Here is a 15,357-nt window from a genome sequence, read left to right as displayed (position 1 = left end):
GTGTGTCTATGTGTGTTCTGTGTGTGGTGTGTGTGTGTTCTGTCTGTATGTGTCTGTCTGTGTGGTGTGTGTGTGTGTGTGTGTGTGTGTGTGTGTGTAGTCTGTTGTGTGTGTGTGTGTGTGTGTGTGTGTGTGTGTGTGTGTGTGTGTGGTGTGTGTGTGTGTGGTGTGTGTGTGTGTGTGTGTGTGTGTGTGCGTTTGTGTGTGTGTCTGTCTGTCTATAATAGTGTGCGTTGTGGTTGCTAATCTCCATCCCTCAGCAGCTCAGAACGATCCTCGCCCGGAGAGAGAGAGAGAGAGAGAGCGGCGTCTGGCCGGCCTCGACCACCAACCGCCCTCTGTTCCTTCTGTTCATCTCCCTTTTCCTCTCTTGCCCTTTTTTTTCTGAGTCCGGAAAACCAAAAGCCTCCTGCGTTGCACAACAGCGGCCTCCAGCAGGCAGCCTGCAGGGGGTGGAGGGTGAGGGGGGGGAAGAGAGAGACGAGTGATACCAACAGACTGCCTCCACATCCACACATGATGCTCTGAACACAGGCCTCTGCTTCAGCTCCTATAGCAGTAAGCACTCCTGCTGAAGAACTTGCAATGTGCTGCCACACAAGAGACAAGGAGCTATTTCAGCCACAGCTAAGAAGAATACATAAATCAGCAGTAATTAATAAAGAAACAGGAAGCTTAGCATCAAAATGTGTGCAGATTTGAACAGGACAAGGTTCCTGTTTTAGTGGAAAGTGCACATGAGTGCCTCTAACAAGCTGCAATTAACAGGCAACATCATGCTGCTCTAGATTCAACAGATTAGAGATTAGATTGTGTTACATTTCACAATAGAAAATCAAAACAACAAAACTATTGACATAAAGCAGAATAATCCTCTTTAATGCGACACTGCGTAGACTGCAGAGGGCACAGAAAGACAGACTAAGCGATGACAAGAAGTCATGTGACCGTGATGTCGTTCCTTTAGAGCAGGGGGGTCAAACTCAAATACACAGTGGGCCAAAATTTAAAAATGGGTACTAGTCGAGGGCCGGACTGGTTCAATGTCTATTGCAGAACTTATTGAAATGAACTTATTGCACATATTAAACCTGGAACTAACAAAGCTTAAATGATTGCCTATAAAAACAACATTACACATTAAATAATCAGTTGCATTCATTTCTTATGGCTCTATCTGCAGCTTTTCCGGAGTCACTTCTTATGAGTACATTTTCCCACAGGCCAACAACAGCTTCAACAAAACTATTCCCCTCAAAGAGAAAACCAATCATGCCCTGTTGTCGTGAGAGAAAGTGCAGAAGGAAGCATCCATTGAACTCAGGTTGCTGCTCTGTGATGCTAGTTCAGATACTTGGCATCTCTCTCGGGGGCAAGGTCATCAATGTTTGGGCTCAGGCTCTGAGCGGAGGAGACCCTCAGGATGGAGTGAAGGTGTGCGTGCAATATACCGGCGGGACAGATCTAATAGTAATTACAAATTATCCTGCGGGCCGAAATTAAATCCACCACGTGCCTGATTTGGCCCCCGGGCCTTGAGTTTGACACATATAGCCTAACATTAGCTTTTCACTTCAGGAGATTGCATTTACACTTAAAAAATCATAACGTGGTGTTAATATGTGGAGGTTATCCTGCAGAAAAAATATGTAAGTATCATAAACTTGTTTGCCAGAGAGATTATTTTAAGAAATAAATCCTGTTTACTTTGTGTCGAGGGAAGCAGGGAGATGCTACCTTCATGGTCAATAAGTCATCAATGCACCCAAATAACTTATCTACTGTTTGCTTTCAGTCAAAAAAGAATTATTGGAAGTTTTATACTGTAATTGTAACGCTGCTCACTCGGCACTAATCTACACCGGCTCAATTAACTATACCTGATTATAGGCTTGTTTTTTCCATTTGACACTAATGCAACTGATCATGTCCTAATTGGACAGTCCATAGTGTGTGGAGAGAGTGTGTGGAGCAGAGGAAAGGTCACCAGTGAAGTTGTCCTTGTGTAGGAAGACTGGAAAGCCACAGAGTTGTTTTATTTCAATATAACAATCTCTCTTTTGTTTGTATTCTAGCTGACAGAAAACTGAATCACAGATACAAGAAACCAAACGTGCCACGAAATAAATCATTTTTAAACGTATTTTATTTACAGAATCACTTCCCAGTAAGAGGTTTATTAAAAACATGTAACTTGTTCAAAGTAAACAATGCAGAAAGTCCCATTCAGAAACTCAGTCAGGACGAGGTCAGAGGGCAGCTGTTTGAATGGTGGTGGGCGGGACCAGAAAGGGCAGCCTAGTATCTGATTGGTCGAATTTCCTGCTCCTCTTATTCTTATTGGTCACTTTACGGTTTCTGGTTTGGATTCCGTCTTTCTTCATCGCCAGCGGCCTGTTGACCTGAAATGACAAAGTTAACAGGATCATCTCAATATATAAACACCACGTTATGATTGTTAAAGCGTAAATGCAGATGCTAGAAGTTAAATGTTAGGCTTGTTAGGAACAGCAGTGGTGCTGAACATTAGCTGCTGTTAGCTTAGCAGGGGTGATGTGTAGTTTGTAGTACCTGGTGTAGTTTGTAGTAAAGGCCGCAGGCGTTGCACACCGGTTCTCCTGCAGAGTTCCTCCTCCACAGCGTTGTAGTTTCAGTCAAACAGTTCACACACTGAGTTCCTTTTCTCTGATTCATAATCTGAAACAAATGTAAGTATATTTAAATAAACACATTTATATCAAAACATTTTCATAAATCAGCGCCAAAGCTAAATGATGTTAAAACCCCAATGTCTCCTTTTTACACCTATTCAACAACATACAGATGTGAGTGTGTTGTGTGTGTGTGTGTGTGTGTGTGTGTGTGTGTGTGTGTGTGTGTGTGTGTGTGTGTGTGTGTGTGTGTGTGTGTGTGTGTGTGTGTGTGTGTGTGTGTGTGTGTGTGTGTGTGTGTGTGTGTGTGTGTGTGTGTGTCTCACAGCTCTCCTCTTCGGCCTCAGCAGTGGTTTGTTGTTGGGTTTCTGTCGGAGGCCGCAGGTGTTACACAGGTGACGACCTGCAGCGTCTCGTCTCCACAGGGGGGCTCTGCTCGTCCCACAGCTCACACACACTCTCTGCTCTGAACACACGCACGCACACACACCCCAAGAACATGAATATCCTGCGTCAAACACACAGACAGGTGCAGGTCAGACAGGTGTATTGCTCACCTGGTGCTTGGCCCCGCCCCCACGACAGACTTTCAGGTAACGACCAATCATTAGAGAAGGAGGATGGCGAGGGGTAACAGTTGCCATAGTAACTGTTCCATCCAGGTGTAGGGGGTGGAGACACAGCAGGATGACCATATAAAGAGGAATAAGCAGAGCTGAGTGATTGACAGCTGGAGTCGTCCAACAAGTTCATGAAGTTGTGCCGCTCCGCCTCATGGGAGATGCTTGGTGATTGGACGAAGGTGTGTGAAGGGGCGGGGCTAACCTGCAAGAAACAGATTGATATGCATTAAGAACGGAATACATACCTGTATGGCTGCATAATAAGCTTTCTTTTCTCTATCAGATGTCACCGCTAGCAGGTTTAAACAACTATGGCAGCCTCGGAGGTCCAAAATTCATAATAAACTTGTTGATAAGTCTTAACTATAGTAAGAGAAGTGTGAACAAATGTAAGTCAATAAACAGACACAACTCATGAGTTAAAGACTAGCTCCTCTGAATTTTTAGGTAAAAAGATCCATAGTTTTCTGTTTCTAATAAAATATTATTACATTACATGTCACTTGTTAGACGCTTTTATCCAAAGCGACTTACATACTCAATATGTGGGCAATCCCCACAGGAGCAATTTGGGTGAAGTGTCTCAGGGACACAACGACATGCTGACTGCAGTGGGGTTTGAACCTGTGCTCCATTGATCCGAACACCACCGCACTAGGCCACTGCGCCACACGCCACCCAATATATATATATAAATATATACCTTTCCTTTGTTTCTCACTTCATTAAAGAATTGTTGATTTGTTTTAATATTTGCTGTCTATGTTAAGTCTTTCCCTTAGTAAAACTAACTTAAACTATGAGCTCAAAACAACCTAAAATCTGATAAAAACACGGGTTAAACTGGTGAGCAGGTTTGGTTGGTAACATTAAGTAAAAATGAAGTGCATTTGAACAAGAGGAGGTTTGGTCCAAAGCACTTAAATGTCTCAGTATGAACCAGAGTGAATGTTAGAAGTCATTCTGACCTTTGTGTTGAACATTGATGTTTCGTACAAAGTTGTTAGAACAGTCGGGGACCAATCAGAGAGCTGCAAATAATCTGACATCGTCACTGTGTAGAGAAATGAGAGACGGAGTGAGAGCAAAAACATATGTATATCAAATTGTGTGTAATGAGAAGTGACACAAATATAAGAGGGACAGAGAAAATAATCAAATGAAAATAATAAAATAAGTGGTAAAAGACAACAAATACATGATTTAAAAAAAAGTTTAAAACAAAGAGATAATTAATAAAAAAAACAAGATAAAGGACAAAAAAAGAATGACCTACATAGCACAGAGAAAAAAGATACAAGAGTTAAAACAAAAAGGTCCAAATGAAATAAAAGATCGAACTAAGTGCTGATATGAGAGCGGTGCTGATACTCACAGAGCTGCAGGAGATTATGTGTCTCCGGTAAACTTTGACTGATGCTCTGAAGGAGAAACAGGAAGTGAGGGAGGGGGCACAGTTTGTGTCAAGTTCCTTTTCAAAATGTTTGACAAATGACACAAAATATACCTTTTTTCATTTATTTGACCGAAAACTTGAGTACTGAAGTACAACTGTAAGGGTATTTCTATCTTCTGCTGCGTTGTGCTCGTTCTACTCCTGCGCAAAGAGAAATATCAGCAATCATTATCTATATTGCATAGTTAAAGCACTTTTGTATTAAAAAGTAAATAAATATGGTGCCAACTTGAACAAAGTATAGCATTATTAATGATCCAATATTTCAACAAAAGCATGGAGCATGGAGCTGTTCATTTTTGGCAACTATTTGTTGTACTTGCATTTAATTTAATTTTCTTTTGTGAGGTGTGGCTTTGCATTGTATCACCAATATATTTCCACATGTTTACCGTTGTTTGTATTGTTGCTGTTATCATTGCTTTGTCTCTTCCACACACTCTGTCTGGTGGTTCAGAATAAAAAGGCTTAAGGAACCTTAACAATGAGATTGAATAAGATATTAAAGTGTCAATATTTCAGCTCATCATTACTGTTATTCCAATTTCCACAACCTTTTGTTGTGATGCACTGAAGTTTTGAATTTGTTCGTATGGAAGGTTTTTCCCACTCTCTTCCTCCTCCTCCTCTTCCTCACGTGGTGAAGCTGAAGAACGTCTTCCCTCACGGTACGGGCTTCGTCCTGGTGTTTGACTTCATGCTCTCAGACCTGTCCGAGGTCATCAGGAGCTCTTGTGTGTGTGTGTGTGTGTGTGTGTGTGTGTGTGTGTGTGGTGTGTGTGTGTGTGTGTGTGTGTGTGTGTGTGTGTGTGTGTGTGTGTGTGTGTTCAGAGCAGAATGTGTGTGAGCTGTGGGACGAGCAGCGCCCCCCTGTGGAGACGAGACACTGCAGGTCGTCACCTGTGTAACACCTGCGGCGTCCGACAGAAACTCAACAACAAACCACTGCTGAGCCCCAAGAGGAGAGCTGTGAGACACACATGCACACACACACACACAGTATAAATAATATAATATTCACGGTACATTTTTGTTCAGAAATGATAATTCTTTATTTTTTAACATGACCTTTGTGTCAACGCCATGCTTAACAGCAACAGAGAGGACTTCCATAGTAATGATTCGTCCTTGTAGAGTTCATAAAAGTCTCTTCCACACGTTCATGTATCATATTATCATCTTGTTTTATTCACCGCAGAAATACTTTATGGAAGTTTGAGTGAAGAGTAACAGGAAATGTGACGAAAGAACAATGATATGTACAGGTTCATCAACAAATCACTTCCGCACTTCAGAAAGTAAAGGAAAAACACGTCAATGAAACACAACAAAATAAATAAACATACAATGTAAAAACAATGTAGAGTCACTGGGAGAGGAATCTGATAGGTCGTTCAGAGACAGGAAGCGTGGCCCTGCAGCAGCGCGGGGTCTACCACGCTGTTCTGCAGGGGCAGGTCCACGGAGAAGTCAGTGGGCGGAGCCTGCAGCCGCTGGCGGGGGGGTCGACCCCCCCTCTGAGGGATGGGCAGCTCAGAGTGGTGAGCAGGAAGAGGAGAGGAGAAGAAGTACGGATGGAGGAGAGCCTGCAGAGGAGGACCACCAATCAATTAACCAATCAATTCATAAACTAACCAACTCATCAATCGGCCTGCTGTCCAGTTCCTTGAACAGATCAAAAACAGATTGGTCCAAATATGAACATCAAAGGGGGAGATATCCTGCATTCTACTTTTCCCACAATGCAATTCAATAGTGGGCGAAATGCAGTACCAACACAGTATTATGACAAAGGGTCCGTAAACAGTGAAGTTATAGAATGATTTTGTTTCTGGACTAAAATGTGAATACATGCACTTACACAGGAAAGGAAATGGGACCTAATGGGGAGCCCTGAGGAACTCCATCTTCTGTATCTACTACACGTCACTTCCTGTTTCCTACCTTTCTGGCGGAGCAGCGCTGTTTGGATGGATAAACCAGGAACTTGTTGAGCAGGTCGACGGCCTGAGGAGACGTGTCGGGGACGATCTCCTCCAATGGGATCGCTGGATTCTCCTTAAAGGTGATTTTATTGTAATCTGGCAGCTCCACGATCTCCTGGAGAGAGACGCCAAACACAGAGAGCATCAACACAATGATGTTTTTACGGAAGTACATATTTAACTTATATAGATGTAATTAAAAACTGAACAGACTTGACCAATGATAACATTTCATATGTTATGTTACCACCTAAATGTATATGTCAGTTTAGATGTATATGTATGGATTTATGAGGCCTCTTGTCTGCTGATAATGGATCTTACAGGCCAGCTTTCCTGAGTTGGTGTTCCCAGGACTCTGAGGACACAACACAGCTGCTCGATGTCGTTCTCTCCCGGAAACAAAGGAGATGCGTTCAGCAGCTCCCCGAAAATACAGCCCACCGCCCTGAAACACACACACACACACACACACACACACACACACACACACACACACACACACACACACACATACCATGTATACATCACTTCAGGGGACATTACATTGACTTACATGCATTTCCTGGAGACTTATCCTAACCTTAACCATAACCAACACATGCCTAACCCTATCCCTAAACCTAACCAAGTCTTCACCCTAAAATTAATGATTCCCTTATGGGGACCTCTATTTTGTCCCCATAAGGGAGGCGAGTCCCCACACATGACTGTGTAAACAGATTTAGGTCCCCACAAGTATAGTAATGCTAGGCCACACACACACACACACACACACACACACACACACACACACACACACACACACACCAGGGCTTTTATTCTGAAGGACTACAGGAACACACACAAGTAAGATTTCTTTGAATGTATTCCCTCGTTCTGCATGGGTCAATAGCTCCACCTGCAGCTGAGCTCTGGGTAGTGCACTACATCATTCAATTTGTGTTACTTTTTTCATTTAAATATGTGTATTTATTATATGTTTATGTAGCAGTATTCAGAGTATTTTCAGTAGTTTTCTCACCACAGATCGACTCCCTCGTCGTACTTTCTGGCTCCGTACAGCAGCTCAGGAGCTCTGTACCACCTGAACACACAAATATTAAATGCTGCATTATTACATATTGTTACATTTAGCTTTCTTATGGAAGCGACACGGACTACATTCTAAAAGTGGAGGCTGGTTTGACTGGTTTAAGATGTTTTTTAAAGCTGTTTGTGTGTGTATTTTTTAATAAACTAAACTATTGTTGCTAGTGTGGGACGTTTGCAACAATACCTCCCAGCTAACACCCCATAAAACAAAGAAATGTTGCCTAAAAAAAGTATCTAATAATAAATAAAAATGTGTGTGTGTTACCTGGTGGCCACCTGATGGCTGTACAGTCTGTCGCCCAGCTCACTGAACAATCTGGCCAAACCAAAGTCTGCGATCTTCAGATGACCGGAAGAACTGATGAGGAGGTTTGCTGGCTTCAGGTCCTGCACACACACACACACACACACACACACACACACACACACACACACACACACACACACACACACACACACACACACACACACGCACACACACACACACACACACACACACACACACACACACACACGCCGTCAGTAAGAACTATTGTCTGGGTTTTTATTGTGAAGGGCTTAAAAAAAAAAACTCGGGTCAAAATGAAAAATAAATCTTCCTTTCCTCCAGCCCCAGCCCCGTACCCTCCTCTCACCCGGTGCATGATGTTGTTGTGATGCAGGAAGGCCACGCCCTTCAGCAGCATCATCATGTAACCTTTGACCTGCGCTGGGGTCAGAGGTCGCTGAGAGTTCCTGATGACCTCGGACAGGTCTGAGAGCATGAAATCAAACACCAGGACGAAGCCCGTACCGTGAGGGAAGACGTCCTTCAGCTTCACCACCTGAGGAAGAGGAGGAGGAGGAGGAAGAGAGTGGGAAAAACCTTCCATACGAACAAATTCAACACTTCAGTGCATCACAACAAAAGGTGTTGACATGTGGAATAACAGTAATGATGAGCTGAAATATTGTACAAGTTTATCAAAACTAAAACTAGTATTTAGAAACCAAATCATTAATGGTTATGAGAAGGACCTGGGAACTCATACTTGTTATTTCTTGTCGTTGTAAAAGTTATTTATTTTCTAAAAAGTATTTGTTTACAACATGACGAACTAGACGCTGATGACGATGACCTAATCTTTTATTTTCAAGAAAAATGTACGCTAGAGGGGGGAGGACCAGAAAAGTATTTTTAACTTCTTCTTGAACATGACAGAGACTATTTGAGAATCTATTTATTTTAATTTGTTTGTACCTTGAACGTTTTTTGTTGTTTTTTTGCATCTCTTTGATTCTGACATGTTCAATAAATTGATTAATACAAAAATAAATTAAAAGACTGTGATGAGATTTAAAAGTACTTCTGTCTTATGGCTACCGTCCATCTCTTATTTAGTTTGTTAACGATAGGATGTCACTCTGAAGGTCACTAGGATAATGAGAGGGTAAGATGGCGTCCTCTGACACTCACATGCTCGTTGTCCTCGATCTCTTGCAGAGCCTTGATCTCCCTCAGAGCCTGGTTTGGGATGCCGTCCTCCAGCCGCCTCAGAGCCACTTTCTTTAGGGCCACCGTCTCTCCTGTCTGACACACAACACACAAATCTGTACTTTCACTATCAATAAAGAAAAGTACTGAGAGTAATATGCACAGATTTAGTAACTGCTATATGGTCCTCTTCGCTTCAGGATGTGAGGACTATTATCTGACACCAGGGGTCAGTCTGTGTGTTCATTCAATTGGTCGGAGAGTAACATGAAGTTGTGTCTGATTTCAAGAAACAGGCTATATTTATATTTTTAACGAGAACTAGGAAAACACATTTTCAGTTTTTGGACTGTACACAGATAAAATCCCTCTTTTCTCTGATTCAAAACAAGTGACATTTTTTTTTTAAAGTGTCCAGTTAAATCTTCCCAAAGTTGAACGTATTAAATGTCTTGTTTTGTCTGGCAATCAGTCCAAAACTAACAGTAAAGATAGTTTTGGGAAATAAACTGTTCTGTCTTGCATCAAATCAACCAATTGATTAAGTGTTAAGTGTAAGCAACAGTAATTGTTTGTGTTGTTGACCAGTTGTTTACCTCGATGTGTTTTGCCTTGAAGACGATGCCGTGAGCTCCTTCTCCGATCCGACCCAGAATACTGTACTGCTCCATGTCTTCCTGTCACGCAGTGGTGTAAAGTAGATAAGTACATTTACTCAAGTACTGTACACTTACAATTTAGAGACAGTAGTACTTTACCCGAGTATATAAATGTTCTGATACTTTGTACTTCTACTCCACTACAGTTCAGAGGTGAATGGTGTACTTTTACTCCACTACATGTATTTAATAACTTTAGTTACTTCACAGATGTGGATGAATGATGTGAAATATAATCAAGTGTTGAATCAGACTTTAGTTCCACCTGGAGTAAATCCACAAGCTACCCTGCAGTATACAAAGTCATTCAAACTAGCTGCTCCTTTACCAGCTTTGAGGACACTTTAATGATCAATCATTATAAAACACATCATATATATTATTCTGAAATGGACCAATCTGCACAACGACTACCTTTACTTGTACTTTAAGTATATTTTGATAATAATACTTTTCTACTTTTACTTGTCACAGAGTATTCATACTCTCTGGTAGCCTACTTTTACTCAAGTACAATATCTGAGTACTTCTCCCTCCTCTGCTGTCACTGCACACAGCTTGATTTAACTGTGTCTATTAAAACTGTCCAGCTCAAACATTATTACTTTGTACTTTGATTCGGCATTTAAGATACCTGAAATAATCGATCCTCTAAAGAAACAGCACATTTAGTAAATAAAACAACAACAGTCAAACGGCTATCTAACGGTTGTTCCTAACGTTGCCTTGGTAACCTACAAGCTAAACTGGCTCTGATAAAACGTCACATTTCATCACCTGTTGTCCGTTTTAAACAGCTATTGGTGCCACGACACATTAGTCTAACTGGTCCTAAAGAGATACGTGGGTTCAATCTGTTATAAAGTACACACTAGTTAACGTAGAGGACGGTTTTAGATAAATATGTCATAAAAGCTAGCTGCAAAGCCGACAAGGGTCCGCCATGTTTGTTTACAATGACGTCATCGGGCTGGTCCCACTACAGAACTAGAGCAGCTAGAAGAGACTCTGTTCATTTTATTTTCCTGCACTGTAGTTCAAACACGTTGGGATGCTTTTCTGTATTGGTTGACTTGTCATGATCAAAACATTCAGGTCTTAACATAATGATAATATCAAATGTAGCCTTCAATTTGAAAACAAAAAAACAGAATTTGGAATTAATAATTTGATTATACAGCAAAAATAATTCATAGACAAATGACGCTTCCTCAAAATGTCCGCCGTATTTATTGCTTTTCTTAATATGAAATTGACAAAGAATTAATTAAATTGTGCAAAAGTTAAAAAGCCCAACAATTGTATACCTTAATTCCTGAGTGACCACTTGTGCTTGTTTTTGTTCATTTCTGAGAGAAATAAAACTGTCATGGTATTGAGAACATGCAATTTGAACAATTGAACTACATTTACATTAACCACAGTTTTTGTATCATCCAACATCATATTATTTTTTTGTGCAATCTGAGCCAAAGATACATCAGCCTTTCATCAGTGAAACAAAGCATACAGAATATTAGCATAATATAACAGCACCATGAATGACAACGGTTGTTTATTTGAGCAAGAACAGGTGCAGACATTTTGCAGAGGACATTAAAAATAGAAAATGTATAAGAATAGAGTTAAAAATAAAGTATTCAGTGTTAGATTCAGATCCCAGAGTAGTGTCTCTTTTCTAAAACATCTCTGCTTCAATGTGTCTCACTATACCCAGGATATTTTGGGTCTCACGTGTGACCTGCTGGAGGAAGTTCTGGGATTCTTTTCAGGAACATTCCTGCTCCGTTTCTCGTCTCCTGATCTCTGCGGTGAGGTTTGACTCTGAGGATTTACATTTGATTTAAGAACTGATTTAGACCTGCTGTTTTCTGATGATACATGTGAACGTCCGGATGATTTGACTGAGGATTGTTTTTCAGGACCAGCTGATGAGTTTGGATTGTAACTTGTGTTATAATGTGACATTGATGGCAGCTGCTCTGAGTCCTCTCTCAGGTCTGGTGGTGATGAGGCTTCAGGGCTGGAGGAAAAATAAAAATAGTTAATATAGCTGCAATAGGATAAAAACATATTTATACGAAACAAAAATATACACCATTAAATAAATACATAACTGATGCTTGATCATTCAGACCAAGTATTGGAGGTGTAATGATGCCCCCTTTGTCGCGAGCATGTTGCCAGGGGTTACACATCACACTTTAAAGGTCACTTATTATGCAAACTTCTTCATGTCTTTTATACATAAACATGTAACACCTCAGCCTCAGGAACAAAGACCCCTCTCTTTTTGTCCTGATGCATTTATATGAAACCCTGTCTGAAAATGAGAGGATCAGATTTAGGCCTCTTTGTGATGTCACAATGTTTTTTTGGTTTGTGGCTGCGTCTCCTGGGAGGATCGTTTACTCAAACATCAACTTACTGATCTGGGGTCAGTTGTTCCTGCAGACACGTCCTCTCATTGATGGGGTACGAGTGGAAGAAGAACATCCCGATCAGCAGCAGAGCGACGGGCACCGGGGAGAACATCACGATGAGAGCTGTCGCCACCCCCCCCTCGTGATGACACGCACCCGCTCTGTCACCCACAAACCTGCAGACCAGGAGGAACAGGGATGTGACAAATGTACACATTTAATATATGAATAATTGGAGGGTGGATAAAATATTATTTTGGATGTTTTTTTTTAATATATTTAGTATTTTAATTTAATATTATTATTTTAATATTTTTTTATATGAAGACTATATGTAATTTTTATTTAATCTGAATTGTTTTACACTGAACAAAAATATAAATGCAACACTTTTGTTTTTGCTCCCATTTTTCATGAGATGAACTCAAAGATCTAAAACATTTTTTATATACACAAAATAACCATTTCTCTCAAATATTCTCCTTTGCCGAGATAATCCATCCCACCTCACAGGTGTGGCATATCAAGATGCTGATCAGACAGCATGATTATTGCACAGGTGTGCCTTAGGCTGGCCACAATAAAAGGCCACTCTAAAATGTTGTTTTGTTTTATTGGGGGGGTCTGAGGGGGTCCAAAAACCAGTCAGTATCTGGTGTGACCACCATTTGCCTCACGCAGTGCAACAGATCTCCTTCGCATAGAGTTGATCAGGTTGTCATTCAATTCACGGGCAACAGCTCTGGTGGACATTCCTGCTGTCAGCATGCCAATTGCACGCTCCCTCAAAACTTGCGACATCTGTGGCATTGTGCTGTGTGATAAAACTGAACATTTTAGAGTGGCCTTTTATTGTGGCCAGCCTAAGGCACACCTGTGCAATAATCATGCTGTCTAATCAGCATCTTGATATGCCACACCTGTGAGGTGGGATGGATTATCTCGGCAAAGGAGAAGTGCTCACTATCACAGATCTTTTCAGATTTGTGAACAATATTTGAGAGAAATTGTTATTTTGTGTATATAGAAAAAGTTTTAGACCTTTGAGTTTATCTCATGAAAAATGGGAGAAAAAACAAAAGTGTTGCATTTATATTTTTGTTCAGTGTAATATTTATTTAAGTAGAATCTTTTTTTTTTTTTGACTAAATGGTTTTTATTTTATTAAAATGTCATTTAATTCATTTATGTAGTATTTATCATTTTAACTTACTAGAAAAAAATCTACTTTTTGTCTTTCCTTCATGTTAACATCTTAATTTGGATTCAAGATATGCTGCATCTTCCTCTGTTTTGTTTCGCTTACTGAATACTGCCTGCAAAGTCATTCGTTTGGAGTTTTGAGCATGTATGGGACAAACAAAGTCAATAAATACTAAAAAGACTCACTGTAATATCAGGGTGGAGATGCCCACAGACAAGCCTCCTGCCAGCTTACTGCAGAAAGCATAACAGGAGAAGAACAGCGGCTCCAGGTCTCTGCAGGGCGGGTTCTTCATCGTGAAGTCATCCACCACATCTGGGAGCATCGACCTGCAGCAGGGCATGGTGCAGAGACTCAGTCACCACAAAATACACCCAAAAGACGCAAAACAAATCTTAAGAGCTGCAACGAGACAGACAATTACTATAAATCAACACTAAATGATTACAAGGGTTCAGAAACCAACTACAGAGACACAGAGCTAATAAAAAGAGGAACACATTGACCGCATAAACGAAGACGTATACATAGAGATTCAAAACAGCTGCAATGAGATGTAAATTGTGTTCCTGAGAAAGTGTGTGTGAGCTCCAGCACTACTGATCCATCTGTGTGTCTAAACCTCTGAATGGGTAAGTAATGGACTGTGCTCTTTTTTCTGGAGCGTTTACCTCGGGCTGTAGGAGCTAGCTTAGCATGCTAGCTGGTAACAAGTTAGCAACGCTAGTCAGATTGAGAGTTTGATGGAGAGAGAAACGGTGTGTTTAACAGTCTGCAGGAAAAGGTAATCTAGTAAACATGAGTAAAGTTCAAATGCAGCTGTCGTTGAAGAAGCAGCGCCTCACTGCTGCTGCTGAATATATAGTGGCGAAGTCCCTCCCTTTCCGGTGGACCTCCATGGGACCTTATTCACGCCCATCTACTTCCGGTCCATGGGATCTTATTTCGGAAAAATAATGTATTGAAGTCAATGGAGAGAGAACACTTATCTTTCGATCCCGTTTGAATTGTGCCACAAATTGTATGATGTTTGTCAATCTTAAAAAATTATTTCCATGTGAAAAAGTCACAGTTTGTCGTAAAACTGTTGAAATATAAGACTATGAAAAATACGCAACTAGAAAGACTACAAATCCCAGAGTCGCGTAACTGCAGTGACGCGTCCTAAAACCCAGATGTAAACTTTTTCCGGTTCCTTCGTCAAAAACGCAATGCAATTTCTCCATAGGATTTTGGAAAATAGCTCGAAATAAGGTCTGTGGTTGAGACACATTTAAGAGACGGATCACGTTTTGTTCAGCCGGATAATGTCCACATGTCTATCCTACTTTTATAATTTTCGAAGCATACATCTAGTCGCAAGAAGCAAAATGCTAACGTTATGCTATAAAGGAACTACAGCAGGGTCGCTGCTTCAACGTCACGCCAATTTAAGATCGATATTCAAACATACAGATTGTAAATGGTACGAGTTGAAGTGTTTGTTTGAACAGTTTGCAGGAGGCAGGTTATTGCTTTCAAGCAGAACAGGGCAAACAAACTTAGAGGAGTGTTTACGTGTTCGGTGTAATGACGTAAAACGGCCTCCACAACTTCTGTAGTCCTATTCAGCCACTTGTTAACAACCATCGTTTTTCAGACACGTAAACTCTTCAAAAATCACCAGCGGGGTCACTGCTGATGTATTTAATGTCGTAGAACAACACGTGATCTGTCTCTTCAATTTGTGTCAAACACAGAACTTATTTGGAGCTATTTTCCAAAATCCTATGGAGAAATTGCATTGC

The 15,357-nt window shown here is 40.9% G+C and overlaps 3 protein-coding genes across 4 annotated transcripts; all 3 read right to left on the bottom strand.

Moving 5' to 3' along the window:
* Nucleotides 1-2,167: 2,167 nt before the first annotated feature.
* On the bottom strand, nucleotides 2,168-4,323 carry LOC117563147 (erythroid transcription factor-like). Its single transcript, XM_034241322.1, has 5 exons — nucleotides 4,243-4,323; nucleotides 3,209-3,476; nucleotides 2,978-3,117; nucleotides 2,572-2,697; nucleotides 2,168-2,402 (listed from the first exon to the last, which is right to left on the bottom strand). Exons 1-5 carry the CDS (start codon nucleotides 4,321-4,323, stop codon nucleotides 2,250-2,252), a joined length of 768 nt encoding a protein of 255 aa, XP_034097213.1. The 3' UTR covers nucleotides 2,168-2,249.
* Nucleotides 4,324-5,895: 1,572 nt separating this feature from the next.
* On the bottom strand, nucleotides 5,896-10,882 carry cdk20 (cyclin-dependent kinase 20). 2 transcript variants are annotated; one of them, XM_034241327.1, is made up of 9 exons: nucleotides 10,721-10,882; nucleotides 9,881-9,961; nucleotides 9,267-9,380; nucleotides 8,446-8,634; nucleotides 8,076-8,197; nucleotides 7,740-7,802; nucleotides 7,040-7,163; nucleotides 6,675-6,830; nucleotides 5,896-6,316 (listed from the first exon to the last, which is right to left on the bottom strand). In XM_034241327.1, the coding sequence occupies exons 2-9, from the start codon at nucleotides 9,953-9,955 to the stop codon at nucleotides 6,125-6,127; spliced, it is 1,035 nt and encodes a 344-aa protein (XP_034097218.1). In that variant the 5' UTR covers nucleotides 9,956-9,961; nucleotides 10,721-10,882; the 3' UTR covers nucleotides 5,896-6,124. The 2 variants fall into 2 exon arrangements, with proteins under 2 accessions (XP_034097218.1, XP_034097217.1); XM_034241326.1 differs by having other exon boundaries at nucleotides 9,881-9,957.
* Nucleotides 10,883-11,154: 272 nt separating this feature from the next.
* Nucleotides 11,155-14,420, bottom strand: LOC117563157 (sodium-dependent lysophosphatidylcholine symporter 1-like). The gene is made up of 4 exons (XM_034241334.1): nucleotides 14,242-14,420; nucleotides 13,756-13,899; nucleotides 12,372-12,542; nucleotides 11,155-11,966 (listed from the first exon to the last, which is right to left on the bottom strand). The coding sequence occupies exons 2-4, from the start codon at nucleotides 13,893-13,895 to the stop codon at nucleotides 11,651-11,653; spliced, it is 627 nt and encodes a 208-aa protein (XP_034097225.1). The 5' UTR covers nucleotides 13,896-13,899; nucleotides 14,242-14,420; the 3' UTR covers nucleotides 11,155-11,650.
* Between the last annotated feature and the right edge of the window lie 937 nt (nucleotides 14,421-15,357).

Source organism: Gymnodraco acuticeps, unplaced genomic scaffold (assembly GCF_902827175.1).
Source record: "Gymnodraco acuticeps unplaced genomic scaffold, fGymAcu1.1, whole genome shotgun sequence".
NCBI lineage: Eukaryota > Metazoa > Chordata > Actinopteri > Perciformes > Bathydraconidae > Gymnodraco > Gymnodraco acuticeps.
This window is presented reverse-complemented; position numbering and strand designations above follow the sequence as displayed.

What these genes read in the sequence shown, in the direction of transcription:
- cdk20 (XM_034241326.1), bottom strand. Translation starts at nt 10,760, where the DNA reads ATGTGTCGTGGCACCAATAGCTGTTTAAAACGGACAACAG. An exon ending in AGATCGAGGACAACGAGCAT is followed by an intron (nt 8,635 to 9,266) that starts GTGAGTGTCAGA and finishes CCTCTTCCTCAG; the next exon opens with GTGGTGAAGCTGAAGGACGT. An exon ending in CAACTCAGGAAAGCTGGCCT is followed by an intron (nt 6,831 to 7,039) that starts GTAAGATCCATT and finishes GTCTCTCTCCAG; the next exon opens with GAGATCGTGGAGCTGCCAGA.
- LOC117563157 (XM_034241334.1), bottom strand. Translation starts at nt 13,895, where the DNA reads ATGCTCCCAGATGTGGTGGATGACTTCACGATGAAGAACCCGCCCTGC. An exon ending in ATCTCCACCCTGATATTACA is followed by an intron (nt 12,543 to 13,755) that starts GTGAGTCTTTTT and finishes CCTGGTCTGCAG; the next exon opens with GTTTGTGGGTGACAGAGCGG. An exon ending in GAACAACTGACCCCAGATCA is followed by an intron (nt 11,967 to 12,371) that starts GTAAGTTGATGT and finishes TTTTTCCTCCAG; the next exon opens with CCCTGAAGCCTCATCACCAC.
- LOC117563147 (XM_034241322.1), bottom strand. Translation starts at nt 4,323, where the DNA reads ATGTCAGATTATTTGCAGCTCTCTGATTGGTCCCCGACTGTTCTAACA. An exon ending in CATCAATGTTCAACACAAAG is followed by an intron (nt 3,477 to 4,242) that starts GTCAGAATGACT and finishes TGTTTCTTGCAG; the next exon opens with GTTAGCCCCGCCCCTTCACA. An exon ending in TTTACTACAAACTACACCAG is followed by an intron (nt 2,403 to 2,571) that starts GTACTACAAACT and finishes TTGTCATTTCAG; the next exon opens with GTCAACAGGCCGCTGGCGAT.